At 49.3% G+C, this 18,620-nt stretch overlaps 1 protein-coding gene across 1 annotated transcript; it reads left to right on the top strand.

Moving 5' to 3' along the window:
* Positions 1-7,576: 7,576 nt before the first annotated feature.
* On the top strand, positions 7,577-18,302 carry LOC125338390 (spermatogenesis-associated protein 16-like). The gene is made up of 11 exons (XM_048329079.1): positions 7,577-7,595; positions 7,982-8,368; positions 9,439-9,584; positions 10,295-10,384; positions 10,794-10,878; positions 11,045-11,192; positions 11,558-11,698; positions 11,932-12,044; positions 14,819-14,983; positions 16,260-16,337; positions 18,022-18,302. The coding sequence occupies exons 1-11, from the start codon at positions 7,593-7,595 to the stop codon at positions 18,226-18,228; spliced, it is 1,563 nt and encodes a 520-aa protein (XP_048185036.1). The 5' UTR covers positions 7,577-7,592; the 3' UTR covers positions 18,229-18,302.
* Positions 18,303-18,620: the final 318 nt, after the last annotated feature.

Here is an 18,620-nt window from a genome sequence, read left to right as displayed (position 1 = left end):
TTCCTATGGAGGACTAGAATTGTCCTGGCATTCCCTGGCCAGGCAAAGCAATGGGGTGCCAACAGCCCTGAAGGAGTTTTGGACAGCTCCTTGCATGGGCTGCCAGGTGGGCTAAGAAAGGTGATACTCACTGGGACTTGGAGCTGACCAACAGGAGAAGCTGCTCAGGAATGGGGTCAGCAGTGTCCACCTTGGCTGACGTGACAATGAAATCGGGGCGTCTCACATGCCAAAGGGCAGGGAGCAAGGGCAGCAGCAGGGCGTGGGCCAGGGCACTCCAGAGGAGAAGAATTTGATGTACTGGGAGACTGATCCAAGAGGTGCCATGGTAAAGGCAGCTCTGAAGGCTGAAGGAGCTCAGGAGATCTTACAGGCCTTGCAGGAAAGCTTCCTGCCAGGACAAGAAGGATTTCTCCACGTTCCCGTGAAATAAGCATCCTTCTCTGCTGGCTGAACAGACAGAACTCCAGCACAAAGAGGCAGCAAACAGGACATGGAAACAGGGCAAGTTGCAAAGCAGGAATTTAGCAAACCTTGCCCCAGGATGTACGGATAAAGCCAAAAGCAAAGCTCCCAGCATTTTGGGAGCCGCTGGGAAGGGTAGAGGAAGCCCAAGGAGCTGTTGCAGGAATAGAGGGTCCTGCTGAATGAGTCGCACCCATCCTGGAGGCCTGGCACAAGTGGGCACTGGGGCTGGTGGCCTCCTATGTGCATGTCAGCCTAGGAGATGGTCATACACCCTTCCTCTGGGAGGGACTGTGCCTGTCCATGCACGTGGCTCTAGACTCTGCAGAATCTACTTGAAGACAGGCTGAGGAGCTAAATACGTTGGCATGAATGCAGAATTGGGTCTCCAAAACCCATGTGGTTGAATTTGTCTCTTTAGGTTGAAACCTCTTCATTTTGACTACATTCCTGAAGTCTCAGCTTAAGAGTTGAGGGATTAGGGAAAATCAACAGGATGTTTACATTGGCCAAATCCCTGAGCATGTCAAGGTCCCTCTGCACTCAAGGTCCCTTGTGCCAGCTGCCCAGGGATGGGTGAGGATGGCTCATCCTGAAGCGCAGTCGCTCACGGGATCATGGAATGATGGAATCATAGGATGGGCCTGGTTGGAAAGGGCCTTTAAAGGCCATCTAGTCCAACCAGCTGCCATGGGCAGGGACATCTTCAAGCAGAGCAAGCTGCTCAAAGCCCTGTCCAACGTGGCTCTGGATGTTCCCAAGGATGAGGCACCCAACACCTCCCTGGGCAGCCTGTTCCTTGCTGTCACCACCCTCTGTGTAAAAAATCTCTTCCTCATGGTGGGATCTCTTGGATGACAGTGTGAGGAGCAGCAGGCCAGCAGAGCTCATGGAAGGAAGAGACTCATTTCATGGCACTGCTGGCCTGGGCAGAATTACCATGGCTCAGAAAGGCAGCAGCTGGTGCAAAGGAATCCAAACCTGGGGTGGTGGTAAAAGAGCAAACAGGACTGGGCTGAGTGCTTGAGAGAGGATGAGGCTTGTGGTGATGCGATACCTTTATTGTAGTTTTATGTAAGTTTTCTGTACCCCAATGGTTCATCCCTACCTTCCCCACTCCTATTTCCAGTTGGTTTCCCCCAGACCCAAGCCTCTCCCCTGCTGCTCCCTACATGGTTGTTCTCCTCCCCTTGTTCTAGCTCTTTCCCTATCAATCACCCAAACCCCTCCTGTTGTTCCCCAAGGTCCAGGGTCCATCATGTGAAACCTCCCAATTTACCCTTATATGGTCCCCATCAATCCCCCGAGACCCTACCCCTCTAGACACCTCCCCCTTTGGAAATCCCCTAAACCTCGATGCCCCATTGGGGCATGTGATCCCTTGCCCCTCCTCCCCTAGGGGCTATTGGCCCAAGGCAATGTCTATCCTCGTCCACATCCCTCCCTTAGAGATTTCTATTGGTCCCCAGTTAAGCCATCCCCATTGTACCACCTCCCTTTATAAGGGGTTCCCTGGAGCTGCTGGAGGCTTGTCTCCTGGGAGTTGCCTGCAATAAACTTGGATTATCCCGTGTGGCAAGCCTCCTTGCTACTTTTTATCCTCTCCCTCGTCGGGACTGCTGACAGCCACTGTGCCTGGAGCTTCAGCTCCGGTGGGCAGAGCTGAGCTCCTGAGGAGCAGCTTTAAAGCCGAGAGCCTCCAGCTGCTCCCCACTCCTGTCGCACACCGCAGGAGCTAGCCTGGGCAGTGGTCAGTGGCGGTCATTGCGACGAGGCTGATGAGGAAAGAGGACTCCCCGTCCTGGCCTTCCCAGAGGGTCCTTCCCCAAGAGCTTTGAAGCTGCCTGCAAGGGCCTGAGCTCTTGGTGCCCTTGGCCATGGCAGTTGTCTGCACCAGTGAGGTCTGTGAGGAGACAAGTTGTCCTCGTGGCACTGGGGCTGTGTCCAGGCAGCCCTGGGGACGCTGGGCACCGTTACACTGCTGTCCTTCCCTGGGCACTGCCCTTCACAGCCCAGGCTGCCTCCAGGGAGAGCCCTGGGCTCTGAGAGGGACAGGATCTCCCGTCCCAGAGGCCGGGATTCAGGCCTTGGTCCTTCTGCTCCATCAAACAAAGGCTTTGCTCAGCACCAGAGCCACCTGCCCAGTGCCTCTGCCTGCCTGCAATCACAGCCTCCAGTGACTGGCTCAAAGGAGGCCCTGGGGAGGCTCCATCAGAAAGGGCTTTCAGTGGCAACTCTGAATGCTCCAAGACACTTGGGGTTTCTCTTCTGACTTGGATTTCTTGAGGGACTGCTGCTATCTCCTCTCAGGACCTGAGGATCCTGGACTCAGAACACCAAATACACTGCAGGGCTCATTAAAATGAAGAAAGGCCTAATGAGTCGCTGCCTTCCCACCCACCCCCTTTGTCAAGTCCTCAAGGATTATACAGCTAATTAGACATTGGAGGATTAGAGAGAAAGATTCCAATGACCCCTTTGAAGACATGATAGCAGCACTGTGCAGCTGACCTTGATCCAGGGTTTCCTAAGGAGATCATGACCAATGGAGAAACAGTTCCTCGTGGCCCAACACAGGATGGACAGCTGTGCCCATCACCTCCAGCCCCCAGCCCTTTCTCCCAGTGGCTGCCTGGGACCTGCCTCACTTTCTGTCACATGAGACTTCTGAATTCTGTAGTGAAGTCACAGCTCCTTTGCACCAACTTCCACCTCCTTTCACCCTAGATCTGGCTGCAAACAGGCAGGGAAGGGTTTCTGCTAATTAAAAACCTGAAAAGATATTAATTAAAAATAATAACAAAAGAACCACCTCCCCTCTACCCCTCCCAAAACTCCAAACTAAACCCACCAGCAATAAAATAAGTAAACAAACAACCACAAACCAAAAGCCCCACCAAACTCCGGAGGTGAAACACGATAAACAGTAAAACACAATAAATGAGTCCCACATCCTCCACGACCTCTGCAGACGGTGCCCGCTCGGGCAGGGAGGTGCTGCACAGGGCCAGGTCGGCCTGGTGCCCTGCCCAGGGCCCCCTCACAGCCCCACGGCTCCCGGTCCCGCTGAGGTTTCGGGGAGTGTCGGCTGTCTCTGCCTCGCCGTCCCGCAGCTGCCGGCACACCACGCTGGCCCTGCCCGTCCCCCTGCTCGTCCAGGACTCTGCCCCATGTCCAGCACTGCAGGATCTCCACGTGCCCATCGCACCAGCTCCCGCTGCCCACTAGCCACAGGGATACAGAGACAGCGGGGCCTGGGGACGGCAGAGATGTCACCAGCTGGCTCCACACTGAGCACTGGGGGTTCTGCAATGGGCGGGATATTCAGTTCGTGGCTTCCTGTTACCTTAGTTCAGATGTGCAAAACAGCTGCTGCTGAGAGAATCCTATCTCAGACTGACGGGTTCCCTCCCAAAATGCTGCGTTCAGTTCTGAGCCAGCACTAAGAAATCCAAGAGCAAAATAGCAGGCTGATTACAGAATCTTGTAAAATGACATCCAAGAACATTTTGTTATAAAATCACAAATACTAACAGAAGCTGAGAAAACCAACAACATTAGAAAACAAGCTTCAAGCACCTGGACTGGAAGAGCTCAGGCAATAAATTTAATTGGAATGAAGTCTTCTTTCGAAAATGTGAGCACTGCCATCAAATTTCCAAAACCAGTGAAAGAGGGAACCCCAGAAGCAGAAGCCCAGAGGCTTCACACACAGCAATGACATAGAACAGGGCAGGGCAAGCAGCTGCAAAATTTGTAACTTCTCCATTGCAATGAAGGCCTTATTTTAATTTTACTGTAGCCACTATTAATAAAGTGCAAGATTTGAGAGTCTTGAAAAATAAAAATAAATAAATAATAAAAGACTCCCACCATACCAAAAAGACAAACCTCATTTTTTTTTTACTGTCATTAGGCTGCTGAAAAAAGCAATCAAATTATCCTGCAAGTTCAGAGGTACAAAAGAAATCTGACTTGCATTTCTGCACCAAACCACAGGAGGGTTTGTCCAGTTGGACATTCAGATTAGGAACAAAAAAATTCATATTTTCTAAGATATTTTTCATGGTCATCGTCAATTTTTTTTAAGGCAGATTGAACCAAAGACCTATTATATTCTTGCTGGGAAGAAAGATGCTTTGAGTTATTTAAGCTTTGAGGTGCATTTAAAAATGACTTTAATGAAAGGCAGATACTCCCAGGCTTGAAAGTAAGGCACAAGTAAAAGTGGTCACTTGCCTGCAATACTTGCAGGAAGAACACATTGAAACGCCCTTTCACATGAAAATCTAAAAAAATCTTCAATCTAATTATGGACAACAGCAGGCGGAGACAAGAGGAGAGCTGTTACAAATTCTGAGTTTGGTTTTCAAAGTGATTGACAGCAAAGCCTGTGTTTAACTTCAGCAGAGTTGTGTTCAGCGGCTCTGAAAACCAGAGACACGCTGTCTGAAGTGACAGAGACATGTCTGCACCTGGGTCACATCCCTTTCAGCCACCAATTGCACAGTGACAGCTGCTCCCCCACAGGAAAATGGTCTTCGGGATCATTTTAAGCACAAGCACAAGCACAAGCCCAGCGCAGTGTCAGCCCCTGCCCAGCTGCAGGTGAAGCCCAGGAGGGGAAGGAGGGATTGATTTGGGAGCTCCTGACTGCCCTCAGTGGACCTGGGCCTGGAGCCGTTCCCCCCTTGCCGAGCAGCAGCTGCGGAGCAGGAGCGGTGCCCGATGTGCCCCATCGTGTTTGGGGTGGCCAGGCCGTGGGGCCTGGGGGGCTGGGGAAGGGCTGGGGGGGCAGGTGCTGGGGCAGGGAGCAGTTGGGCTGGGGCGGGGACTCTCCAACCGCCCTGGATGTGGAACTGGAGCCCAGCAACTGCCAGAACGGCTGATGGAGCCCCAGCAGGTGAGTGGGGAAGGGGCAGCTCTCCCTGGGCCAGGCCCAGAGGGGCTCTGCGTGGGCCTGGGCTGTCCCACGGGGAACAGTTCCCTTTGGGAACAACAGGGCATTCCCGGGGGGCTGTTCCAGAGCTGGCGGCAGCTTTGGTGCTGGCCTGGGGACAGGCCTGGCAGGGAACGGGGACTCCTGGCCATGCCAGGGCACACCCACATCTCCTCCTCCCATCACCACGGCCACTAACGAGGGAGCAGCTTTTCACTGCATTGCCAGCACCCCAGTTTACAGCCAGCCTCAGCACCTGCCAGAGGCTGCAATGGCTTTCTCCCAGTCCCCTCCCAGATGATTCCTTGCGGCCCAGAGGAGCCCACAGGAAGGATCAGAGGGTGCTCAGGGGGCTGGAGCACTTCTGCTATGGGAAAGGCTGGGACAGCTGGGACCACTCTGCCTGAAGAAGGCTTGGGAGAGACCTTAGAGCTCCTTCCAGCACCTGAAGGGACTCAGGAAGAGCCCGGGAGGGACTTTGCAAGGACCTGCAGGGACAGCACAAGGGGGAATGGCTTCCAACTGACAAAGGGCAGGGTTCAGTTGGATAGTGAGAAGAAATTCCTCCCTGGAGGAGGAATGGTGAGGAAGGTGGAAAGGCCCTGGCACAGGTTGCCCACAGCAAACAGGGGTCACCCTGGAAATATTCAAGGTCAGGCTGGATGGGGCTCTGAACAACTTGCCTTCTGGTGTTCTAATCAGGTAAGACAGTTCCTGCAGGTTGTTTCATTTTCCAGCTCTGGGGCTGAAAGGATTCCTAAGGAGGGGAGGAAGAGCTAAGCTGGAATTCCTGAGCTGAGGAAGGCTGGGAAAACATTTAGGACCAACTGCCTCAGGGACAGCCATGCAAACGTGAGTGTGCTCATCCCCGTATTCTTCCAGGTGGTCCAGGAGCTTGGAGTGAGCCAGCAGTTCCCTTCTCACATGTCTTCTCAACAGGGATCTTCCTCAACAGCCTCTGAGGTGAGTACAACTCTGCTGAGCTGACTCAGGACCGTTTTGCAATGGGACTTAAGGGAAAGGAACTGCAGGAACCCTGCAAAGGGGAAGCTGCTCAGCCGTGGCTCTCCTGTCCCTGAGTGGGGTTCATTTCTCCGTGCCTGACTTCTGGATCCCCACTGTACCTCAGAGGAGACTTCTTTCCTCTGCTTGGTCAGTTTAACAACGTCTTTGACAGTGAACATGTACAACTATAAGAGGAATCTGATCTCAGATGGCACTGTTTAATTCTGCTGTGGTCACAGGAATCCATGTCCTAAGCATATTCAATGTGCTCAGTGCAGAAATAGATTTCATAGGTTTAAGTAGATTTTGAAATTGGTTCTCCATCAGGGAACACCCATTCTTGTTGGGATCAGAAGAGGCATCTCAGGTGGTACTTTGGAATAGGTGAAAGGGTTAAGATCACGGTACTTGTGAAAGCATTATGAAAACATAAGATACGGTGTTAAAAGTTAGCAAATGTTAGCCATAAGCTTAAGACACGGAATGTAACTTGGCAAGACAAAACTTGCAAGAATGAAGGACAAAGCTTGCTAAAACCAGTGAAGAAACTGCTGAAACAGCAGAGACTGTGCATGCCTAGAGGAGAAAGGTGAAAAGCGCACAGTGGAGAAGACACACGGCCTTCATCAAGACACCCCCTGAGGAAGACTTGAAGCCTTCCTCAGCACAACCACCAGGGAGCCCTGTGCTCTGCGTGTGCTAATGATAATGATGAGTTCCAAAAAATAGTTTGCATAACCACACCTTTTCTAAAGCAAATAATGAATATACATAAAATGTAACCGTACATGGTAATCTGCCGTGTGCCTGGGGTGGGTGTGTGCTAGGAGGAGCGATCCCCGCACAGCCGGCACCGAATAAAGCAAACGCCTGCTCTTGGACGCCGTCTCACAAGTGTCCCTAGGCTCGGTTTGGAGCGATTCACAGGACGGAATACCTGCCCTCCTTTTAGCAGGATAAGGCAGAGAAGGAACATTAGATCTCCACTCAGGACTATGAAAAGACATTTTTTCCCCAGATACTTGCATTTTATTTCATTCTGTTTTCTTTTCTTCATTCAATTTAATTCAATAATATGTTCCAAATCTATTTATCCCAATGCATCCAGTAAAGTTAAAAGAATGAAAGGCAACTAATTTTAACATATTGCCCCTTCATGTCACCCTATTTGGTGCTAAAATCCATGGTAAAGTATTTTCCGAAATCACTTCTGGAAACAAAACAAAGCTTTCCTGGGACATTTTGCAAAGGCAAGTTGTGACAAAGGGGAATGGCTTTAAGGTGAAAGAGATTTAGATTGGATTTTAGGAAGAAACTCTTGGCTGTGAGGGTGCTGAGGCCCTGGCACAGGCTGTCCAGAGAAGCAGTGGCTGCCCCATCCCTGTAAGTGTCCAAGGCCAGGCTGGACGGGGCTTGGAGTGACCTGGGATAGTGGAAGGTGACCCTGCCCATGGCAGGGGGGTGGAATGAGATGATCCTGGAGGTCCCTTCCAACCCAAACCATGCTGGGGTTCTCTGAAATGACTTTAAATCCCACGCTTCTCCTCTCACCTCCTGCTCCTTCTCTTGCAGGAGGCAGAAGAGCACAAACAACGACCGCAGAGTGGCGCAGATAAAGCAGAAAGCCATGGAAATCTGTCCGGGACAAACGCAGAAACGCCAGCAGAGAGCGGCACAGGGACATTCCCGGGCCCTCCGCTTCCCATTCCTCTCTCCAGACTCAGGGAAATAGAAGCGGAGCTGATCGGCGCTGATGAGGCGGACACTGAGGCGGAGCCTGGCGAGCCGCTGATGTCTGCAGCGGCAGCAGCAGCGGGCCAGGCTCCTGCCCCAGCCGCAGGGGACAGCGTGTGGCACCGCGCTGGCGCTGCGCTCCAGGCCGCCCTGCGGGACGGCAGCGCTCGGTACACGCAGCGCGATTTCGCAGCAGCCGCGGCCAAGTTCTCCACGGCACTGGAGGTACGGGGCTAAAGGGGTGTGACCCCCCGGTAAAGCCACGGCGGGGCTGTCCCGGCGCTCCCTGGGGCAGGAATAGCAAAGGGAACCAGGAGCACCAAGCTGGAATGCTTAGGGTTGAAGAGAAATCCCGAGATGCAATTTCACCTGAGATGTGAAAATTAGGAGTTCTAAATAAACCGCAGAAGGGGGGAAGTGTTGGACTGAACCAGAGAATCTCAGGTAATTTTGTATTTTTCTCCAAGTTCTGAACTGTATTAACGTGTAGAGGAAATGGAAGTCCCATAGCATGAAAAAAATGCTCCTCTTTTTAATCCCAGCATTGTTTAATCAGCAACAAATGCCCTCTCAATACCTGGGAGTTTTCACTCTGCCCTAGATAATGTTTTCTCTCCACTCTGACTCCAATCTCTTCAGCCAGGCACTTGAAACCCTGAGAAAGGGACCGCCTGCACTTCTTTTAGCACTGTTCTGCCAAACTTCATTCAAAAGCATTTGTCAAATACTAGGGGCTTTCCAGTTCACAAGCAACTATCCTATCCTCAAATATCCTATCCCTAACTGGCTTTTTCTACAATACTGAAGTAATTTTTTTTAAGTGATAAATATTACAGCAGCTAGTGAGTAAAATGATAAAGTATCGTCATTTTTAAGTGCTTTGTTGCCCCCTATATTCTGAAATGAGCTGTGGTAGGGACAGCACCACGGGTCACTTAAGAGGAAAGGAGGGCTTGTCTCCTCCTAAGAGGAAAGGCTGGTGAATGGACATACCAGGAAAAGGGATGAAGAAATGAATCCCTGGGATTGCGGACAGAGTGATTGGGACATCACAGAATTGTAGGGCTGGGGCTTCTCAGCAGTCTCTTAATCCAGCTTTCCCCAGAAGCAAAAACCAAAACATCCCTGAAAGACCTTTCTGTCCTCTGTACTGATTTTTGTAATGCTGACTTTAGTTAGAGCCACAGTCTATGAGACTTGAGTTTTCTCCACTGATCAGTCACAAAAAGTATTTCCACCTAGCAGCACATGGTGTATTCTAATAATTGGAAATCATGGTTTTGTTTCATGTGCAGCTTTGCAGTAAAGGCTTTGCTACAGAGGACCCCTTGAAGTCCTCTCCAGATGATATTTCCAGGCTTGCCAGTTGGATTGAGTCAAAGCTCGTCATCTGCTACTTAAAACTGGGGCAGCCTGACCTTGCTCTGCAACATTCACACAGGTGAGAGAAAATATGGATTAGAGTCACTGCTAAGACTGAAATCCACCATGAAACAAAGACTAGGAATAACTGCAGTGCAGGAAGAACCAGTCTAATGGTGAGAAAAGAAGGATCAGGAAAACACACCTTACATGGGGCACTGGTGTTTCGATTGGACGAATGGCATCTGTTGAAGTGAAGGGTCTAATACACGGGCCAAGGTTCACCCACATTGCACCTATGCCTTGTACAAAGAGTATTTCAAAATAACTCAGGTTCACCTTCTGAAACATTCCAGATGCACAATGTTTCCAGGGAGATGGGCCAGACACCTGCTGCTCCTGCCTGGGGAGCTGGGGGTTAACAAGAACTTGTGCTGTAGCAGTTTTACTTATGCTACCTACACGCCGAAGGCAAGAGAGAATATTGCCCCTGAAACATTTCTTCTAGAATACACAAACCCCTAATGAAATTGCATTTAGGATAAAACCACAATGAAATTAACCTTTAAGTAATATTTTTAGTACTATTTTCTTCATCGACCACAGCTGGAGAGAGAGGGAGAGGGAGAGGGAGAGGGAGAGAGAGTTCACCTGACATTGGAGATGTAGCATGGAGTTGTAGAGCAGAAGTGCACACAGTGTCTGCCTCAGTCACCGTTTGATTCTTAGAAGCTTTAATGACGTAAGAAACCTCAGTCTAAGCTTGTCCATTCCTCTTCTGTCTCCAAGGAGCATCATTCAGAACCCCTCTCACTTCCGCAGTCACCTGCGCCAAGCCGCTTGCTTTCGGTGCCTGCACAGATACTCGGAGGCTGCAAGGTACTTCTGCTGCTCGGGCTTCCACAGGGCTCCTCTGCATCCCTTTCCTTGCAGCTCTCGGCAGTGACACATCCTCCGAGAGCCAGGCTTTTCCAAAATCCGTCGGAACTTTGCACTGGCTTTGTGTGTGTGATCTCAGGGGCAGCAGAGCTCCAGTCTTCCCAGTTCATGTTAACGTGAATAATCCCACTTGCGGCCCTAAATGACATCCAGGGCTATTTGCTGGCAAGAGTTTAGCGAGCTAAAAATGTGTTTGCTGGTACTTTTCTAAAAGTTGGACAAGGACTTGGGAGTTCTGTGTAACCTTTGGTATCAACCTCACGTGACACTCTGTGAATAGGACCTCCTTTCAGTCTGGCCACAGATCCCCTTCTCTGCCTGCACACTCCTCTGCTGCTTTTGTCCTCAGGAGCGCCATGGTCGCGCAGTATCTGTACGTCTTGGCTGAAGGAGCTGGGCTGGAGACCAGTGACCTCATCCAGCTGTACTGGCAGGTAACAACTGACAGCCTGGGAAGGAATCACAGGATATGCCAGGCTGGGAGGGACCCCCAAGGACCACTGAGACCAACTCCTGGCTCATGGAGTCTCCATCCAAACGACCTGGTTGTTTTGTTTGGGTTTTTTTCACTAAGTGTCTAATTTTTTTGCCCTTTTCTAGGCTATGACTCAAGAAGCCCTTAGTGGAGAAGTCTCTTTTTCTGTTCTGTACACACCTTTTGAGAAAGAGAACAAGACTGACAAAATAAAGGAGGCCAACAAAAGCTTTGCTGAGAAGCACCCTGATTACGTGCAGCACATATTTACAGGTAACAGCAGTTTTCAGCTGCCCTTAAGCACTGTGGACTCTGTTTGTGTGGCTGAATTCAAAAGAGTCGGAGACAGTTGGAAAGTTTGAGCTGCTTGGGCTCCAGACACTGTGGGGTATTGGGCAGAATATGCTTTATCTCAGGCATCAGAAAAATGAAAGCAGTTGATGCAAAAGGCTGCAGAGCCCTAAGATTCAAAGCCCAGTGAGAGCTGGATGTGTTGGTTTTGTCATCTGTGTTTTGCAAGGTTTCTGGAGACCGTTTCACTCCTTCTTTGACTTCCCTTATTTTTCTCCAAAAAAGTAACTTCTCTTACAGCTGAAAAGAAATAGGACAGTGGAAATTATTTTCCTTTCCCTATGCAGATCCTCATGGAATTCACCTGTTGCCAGAGAGGGCTGAATCTCACCCTGACCAGCAGTACTTACTGACTCTGGGCTTCAGAAACAAAGAGATTGGAAAAACCGTGGAAATGTCTGTAACTCGAAAACTGCCAGTCTTTCGAGGTATGCCAACTTGCTTAAGAACTGGCCTGGCTCAGGGGTGACCCCCACAATCCTTACTAAATGAGAGGGTGAGAGGTGTCTCAGGACCCATTTCTCCATGCCAGCCGCCTTGATGGCCCAGCTCTTCCCATCCCCTCCACTCCTCCTCCAGTTCACCCAGCATCCTGCCAGATGCCCTAAAGAAAAGGGAGATGAATAAACAGCCTCTGTGGTTCTGTAATTTCGCTTCATAGGCCGGAAAAGAGCTTTCAGTCCCAGCATGGAGGAAGAAGAAGAAACATTTTGGCAGAACACTGGGAAAAGGATCATGGCAGCCATGGCTTTTATAGGAAGCACTAAAATAAAGGTGAGTATCCCATTCCCTTTCTGGTATGTGGTGTGTGGGAAGGACGTGTGCTGTTGGGGGGTAATTCCTGCTGCACATGCTCCTCCAGTGTCCACAAATGCTCCGTGAATTGCATTAGGAACAGAGCTCCAGTGGCTTTAGACACTTTTGAAAAGGAGTCCTAATGACTTAACAGTGACCACTTGAGAATCCCTCCACATGCAATTTTTGCCAATCTTTATGGCCTATGATATTATATCCCTACTTCACATAACCACAGTTACTCACTCTGTTTCATACCCATAGTAGACTGCACCTCCCACCCAGAGCTCCATCAAGAGTTAATCATTGCTACTTGAAACACTTCTCGTGATTGAGATCTGGATCTCTGTGGAATGAAGGATGTGAAATAATCCTCCCATCTGTTACAACCATAAGCCAGGTGATGGTAGTTACCTCTGCTCCATCCTTTCTGCCATAATGGACACAGCTTTTAGCACCCTGGCTGACAATTAGCACAAAGGTCCACAATCAAATTTGCACATAGACGAGACTGTTTTCATGCAATTCTTAAATTATTCTCCTGAAAAAAGAAACATGAGCTAGAGATCTGGGGAGGCTCTGACTTCTCTCCTCCTAGAGGGCAGTTGCTGGAGCAGCAGCAAGCACCGGAACTCAGGCACTCAGCAGAGGGAAAGGTGTGCGGGGCTTGGCCAAAAGCATCCACGCTGGGGTGAGGGAAGTGGAGTGGATGGAGGGCAGATGTCCCTGAGGAAACACAGCTGCTTCTTTCCAGTGCTTTCCTGAAGCTCTTTGCTCTTGGCTTTGGATGACCAAAAGCCCCAGTTCCCAATGTGCAGAGTAATGCAAGTGGCAGCTTTGGGAAAGGGGAGGATCTGTTCCTGCTGGGGGCATTCCCTTCGATGCACTTGGAGAAGTTACAACTACAAACAGAGTGTGGGTTGGATACTGGATACACAATAAAATCCTGGTCTTTCTGAAAGCCCCAGAAAAACTGGGGCTTTTAAATTTTTTTTTGACCCCCCACTTCTCTCTTTGCTTTTGGAGCTGAGATTTGTCTATTGCAACTACTGCAGCCTCAAAAGAGTAACAGGAAGAGAAAAAACTTTGAAATCAGGCAGGTTTTGCACTCCTCATGACTCCCCTCTTCTGTAAATTAATTTGGAGGAACAGGAACACACAGTTCAAGCGGAGATAAGCAGTGAGGTCTGGTTTCCAGGGCACAGGGAAAAGAAATTCATCCTGTCAGAGATGAGAACAGGGTGCTGCCTTAGGACTGCCCAAGCCAGTCCCCACTGTAGGCATTTACACTGCTGCCACACACCAGTATTTTCTATGAGCTTTACACCTTTACATTTAAATATTCTTGCTGAAACACAAGTGCATTCCCAGAAAAGCCAGGGTAAAACTCCAGCACCACTGAAGGCAGCAGCCAAGTGACTTTTTTTCTCAAGGAGGCTGGCACAGCAGCCCCGTGGTTTAGGCAAGGGCTACCCTGGTGCCACCTCCACAGCAGGAAGGACAGGGAACTGGGCTGAAACATGGGCCTGCAGGTTCATAACCAGTCCCAGAGGTCGGTGTGGGACCTGCCATGGAGAGGAGGAAAGCCCCAGGAAAGAAGAGAGAGTCACTGAGTTGGAACAGCTGCCAGGTCCACATCCATCATCAGGGGAAACATATTCCCTTCCCCTTCAGTTTACAGAGCGTTCAGTGATCCCAGCGAGACCGAACCTCTGACTCAAGGAGCAGATGGCAGTGCCAGTTCTACCTGGGAAGAGAGATGGGCACAAAGCCAGAGCTGCTCTGCTGCTGGGGACTCATCTCTCTTTATGGCACTGACAGAGACTGGGCCACTTTTGTTTTCTTTAATGTATTCCACAATTGTCTTCAAGCTACAAACATGATGCTGTTTTATTTCCATCACACGTAAGCTAAATTAAAAACGGCCAAACTTCAGCTACAGACTCAAGCATTACAACTTACTTGGAGAGGAAAAAATAATATATTTGGGATTTAACAGAACAAACGTTTCTTTCTGCCGCCCTCTTCCTCATTTGCGGATGCAAACGTGCAATCCAGCTTGTTCTGCTCAGGTTGGTTTTGACCAAACCATCTCAGTGCTAAAGCCAAGCTCATTAAACCATGGCAACAGTTAAGTCAATTCTGCTCCCTCGGTTTTGCAGCCACACAGCCTGGAGTTCAGTTCACTACGTCATTTATACACACACTGCTCTGGCTCAGATGTGAAGGGAAAGCCTGAACATGCTTCAAGCCTGACATGTTCCTGGCTGCCTGGAGGTCAGAGACCACCTCTGTAGGTTTTAGTTCCTCCAGGGTCTGTCTTTGAAACCATAGATTGGCCTGTCTGTGCCCAAACCATGAGCTGACACCCTGCACCCTTTCCTCAGCCTCCTTCCTGAGACTGGAAAAGCCATCCAGGAAAGTCAGGTGATGTTCAGTGGAGGGGGTGATGGAAAAGCCCTTTCCAAAGGAGAAAACTGCATTCGTCTTTGTCACCTATTGTCTCCCCTTCCCATGTATCATGATGACATCTTTGTTTTCCTAGTCCTACTAGAGAGGTTATAGCAAGAAAGTCTTTTTGTTCCCTCTCTAAAGCCCGTCCCAGCAGCGTGGCCTGAAAGGTGCTGGATGGCACACTGCTGAGAGCAGGACCAGCACAAACACTGATGAGAAGCCTTGAGGCACAGGAGTCCAAGGATCAGGGTGCTCCCTGTGCCTCTCCTCTCACCTCCTCTCTTTTCCCGGGCAAACAGGATGAGCGTGGCCCATGTGCACGGGCCATCGAGCAGTTCCACCACGCCAGCCTGCTCAGCCGCCTGCAGAGACGGGAAGAACAGGCCCAGGTGATGACCCAGGCAATGGCTGAGCTGGCGACTGCTCCCTACCTGCAGAGAGTCTCTCAGGAGGATGACAAGCTGGTAGGTTTGGATTTCCAACACTTGTTTTGGCCTCTGCGAGCTGGGAGACAGAGCAGGAAGGGCCAGGGCAGAGTTCTGTATTTCCACCCTGTGCTCTGGAAGTCGTTTGTCCAATGTGGGGACCTGAAAGAGTTCTCAAATCCTCCTTCAGTGCTTTGACAGAGGAGGTGCTGATCACCTGCAAGGGTGATTGATAGAGCCACCAGGACTCACCTGTCAGTATCTATGGAAAATCCCTTCTCTGCCCCCAGAACCTCCCCAGATCAGTCTGGAAAAATGATTGCAATGATTCAGATCATGCTGCCTTGACATCTCTGACCTCAGAAGGCACCTGCAGCAAAACAGCCTGAATCCGGCTAGAGCTGAGAAGGAGAGGGGGAAAGGAGGGAAAATTGATTTTCTGTGCTGGGTCCATGCACCACATACTCCCTGTCTCAGAACAAACCTGTCTGCCTGCTCATGGTAACTTGTCAGACTTGCTGCAGAGGTGCCCCAAGACAGTGAAGAACGCATGAGAAACATGGACTGGGCCCTTGGCTGAGCCAACCCAGCTCCAGCAAGGGTCAGCAGTGGGATGATGGCTGGAGCCAACGAGGCCAAAAGTGATGGTATCCAAGGGGGTTGGGGAAAAAAGAGGGGGGGGAACATCTCCTTCTTGCTCTGCATCAGTGGCAGATGGTGTCTCTCTTCCTCCCCCAAAGGGACGCCTTTGGGGAAGCCTTGTGCCTCCAACTGTGTTGGAGCACACCCGGGAATGTTGATATCTACAGACATAGTCCCAGTAGATCTTAATTCCTTGTCATGAGTAAAATGCTTGGGAAGAGACTCCAAAACCTTTTGTTTGGATTCACTTTAACTAACTCAACATTTTGGAAGAGAATTTTTTAAAAGAGTGCAGCAATAGCACAGGTCTCAAGTACCAGCTTTTCCCAGTTTGTTCCTAAACACTGATGCTAAGGGCAGGACTCCCTGGATCCAATCCTTGCCTCTCTGTGTCTGAATTAAGAGTATCTGAACCATCTTCCAGGAGTTGGGAAGGCTGCAGGGTGAGGCAATGCCAGGACTACCCTGGAAGGGGACTGTGGGGAGTATTTTAGATCCACAAGGACGCAGTGCAAGGGCTGAAGCAAAGATGAGTTGGCTGTGCTCACTGTGTGAAAGATGAGTCACAAAATCATCAGCGTGCAAATGATTTTAATTGGGATATAATTTGTGTATGCAGAGAAATGATTTCTCTGTGAATTCCACACCAATTGTTTGTATCTCGGTGCCACAGCTGCAGTCACTGATGGCAGATGCTGTGGACATCCTCGCAGGAAGAACTGGAGAGCGTGTGTGGACTAAAATACAGAAGGTAACAGCCTGCAGCAAAGGGCAGGAGAGCAGATTGTTCCTTGGGCAGGAAATGTCCCTAACTCTGGTCTGTTCAAAAGGCAGAAAAGAGAGGATGTGCCGGGTGAAACCTGATCCCGTGCCTTGACCTCTGTCCATGCTCAGGCTTGGGAGTCAGCGAGGGTCTGAGTGCATCCCTGCTGTGCAAACAGCATCCCAGCTGTTCAGCTGCACCAGGCACTGGTGTCAGTGCAGTGTCAGGCACTGATGTCAGCAACTGATGTGCCAGATTAGTTCTTATTTGGGGGGCTGGAGCCAACACCTATTCTATAAATATGAAAAGCACAGGCAGACCATGCCAAACCACAGTTCCAGGTAGGAACATCATTCCTCTGCTGCTTCCGGGTGGCATCCCCAGCAGGGCAGACACTGCTGGATGGTCCTAAAGGAGCTGCTGTAAATCCTGCTGCTGTTCCAGTGTCCCCTTTGCCCTCACTCCACACCTCACCCATCGCCTGGGACACGTTTTCCTTCCTCTTCCTGCCCTTTGTGCTCACCCAGACACCAACACTACCCCCAAAATAGAACAGGCAGAGGAATGTTGCGCAGACATTTTAATTTGGTCTCTGGCTGAAGAGTCCTGGGGGCTCAGTGGTTATGGTTAATAGCGCCAAGCCCTGCACTGGACCTTTCTATTACGGGATCAGTCTTCCCCAGACTTCCCATATGCTTTTGGCCAGTGCACGATTTCCTAGGCTTTTACTTCCACTTGTTCAAAATGAGGCTGGCACCAGGAATCCTCTCTCTGATCCTCTGCATGTTTTTATGCCAAGCACATGACAGCAAAGGCAATCCCTGAGGTTCTTTGGAGAGCCCAAAGCTTCCTGTGCACCTGTGGCCATGGATCTCTTGGCAGCAAAGGAGCCACAGCCCAGGCACGAGTGCCCATCAAGCTTCAGCAGCACTGCAGAAAACTCTTTTCCATGGCATCATGCACGGTGCTATGTGCAGCCCATCCCCTGAACAGGTCCCCTTTGCCAGCCCTGTGGGATGAGGAGGAGGCAGAGCTTCTCTGCCAGACTCCTTGTGCCCTCAGCACCCCAGGGCAGCAGATGGAATTGTGCATCAACTTTCCTGCTTGCCTCTCTCAAAAACACATCCCCCTCACCGACCCAAACCAAACCATGGCCAGAGCGTGTGGCACAGCTCCAATCCAAGGCCAGGGCTGAGGAGCACTTTAGGGACAACTCAGGACACGGATCAATACAAGAGGAAGCCATGCTTGGATTAATTCCCAGTCCGTTCTTCTGTGCTGTGCCTGAAGAAGGCACACTGCACTGGATGCCTGTCAGCACGGCCGAGCAGGAGTTTGTTTTGTTTTTTTTTTAATTATTTCAGCTTAAAATGCAATGGGCAGATTGATTCTTTAGATTCTCCCATGATGCAGGGTTTGCATCTTGAGTGGAGCTCCGTGTGAAGGGAGTCTATTCCACAGCAATGAAGTAACTGAATCCAAACAGAAATGGAGAAAACAAAAATAATGACAAAGTCAGGTACCACTGCTGCAGCCAGTTGCCCAAGAGGAGGCTTCATGTGTTTCTGTTTCTAATGACTATTAGTTTTGAAATAAACTAATTGCAGAAGCTTTTAAAGTTTTTATAGAGGCGAATGGAGTTGCTTGTGACACCACTTCTTTCTAATTGCAGGTGGCACTAATTGAAGAGTACTTGAGGGAAGGAGAAGAGCATTACTTAAGGACCCCACACATGCAAATACCTGGAATGGAAAACATGAACTGGACTCCAAGGGGACAGGGATATTTGAGACTGAAAAATACAAACATGTTCATTCCCAACCCACGAAGCTTGGCCACAGGGCCAAAAAAAAGACGCATAGCTTTTGCAAAAAGTTGATTTTGTAGGTATTTTGTAGCTATTGATATCAATTTGATAGATGTTAATCTTATTTTAAATTATATTAACTTGAAAAACCGTTGAAGTTGTATTAATTTAAATTATATTTATTATTTATTATATGTGTTATATATTATATATTATATATTCCATATGACATATTACATATTATATATTATATATTTTATATATTATATATATTCAATTATTATTAATTTAAATTATATTCAATTGTATTTAACTATATAAATTGAACTTGTATTAATTTAAATTAAAGTGGTATTAAGTAGTATTTACTTGCATTAACTTGAAGTTGTATTAAATTCAGATTGCATTCATTTGTATTTACTTTTATTAATTTTAAGTTGTATGAATTTAAACATATTGTATTA

The sequence above is a fragment of the Corvus hawaiiensis genome, chromosome 25 (assembly GCF_020740725.1).
Source record: "Corvus hawaiiensis isolate bCorHaw1 chromosome 25, bCorHaw1.pri.cur, whole genome shotgun sequence".
Taxonomy (NCBI): Eukaryota; Metazoa; Chordata; class Aves; order Passeriformes; family Corvidae; genus Corvus; species Corvus hawaiiensis.
Note: the sequence above shows the minus strand (reverse complement) of the source record. Positions and strands in the feature narration are given on the sequence as shown.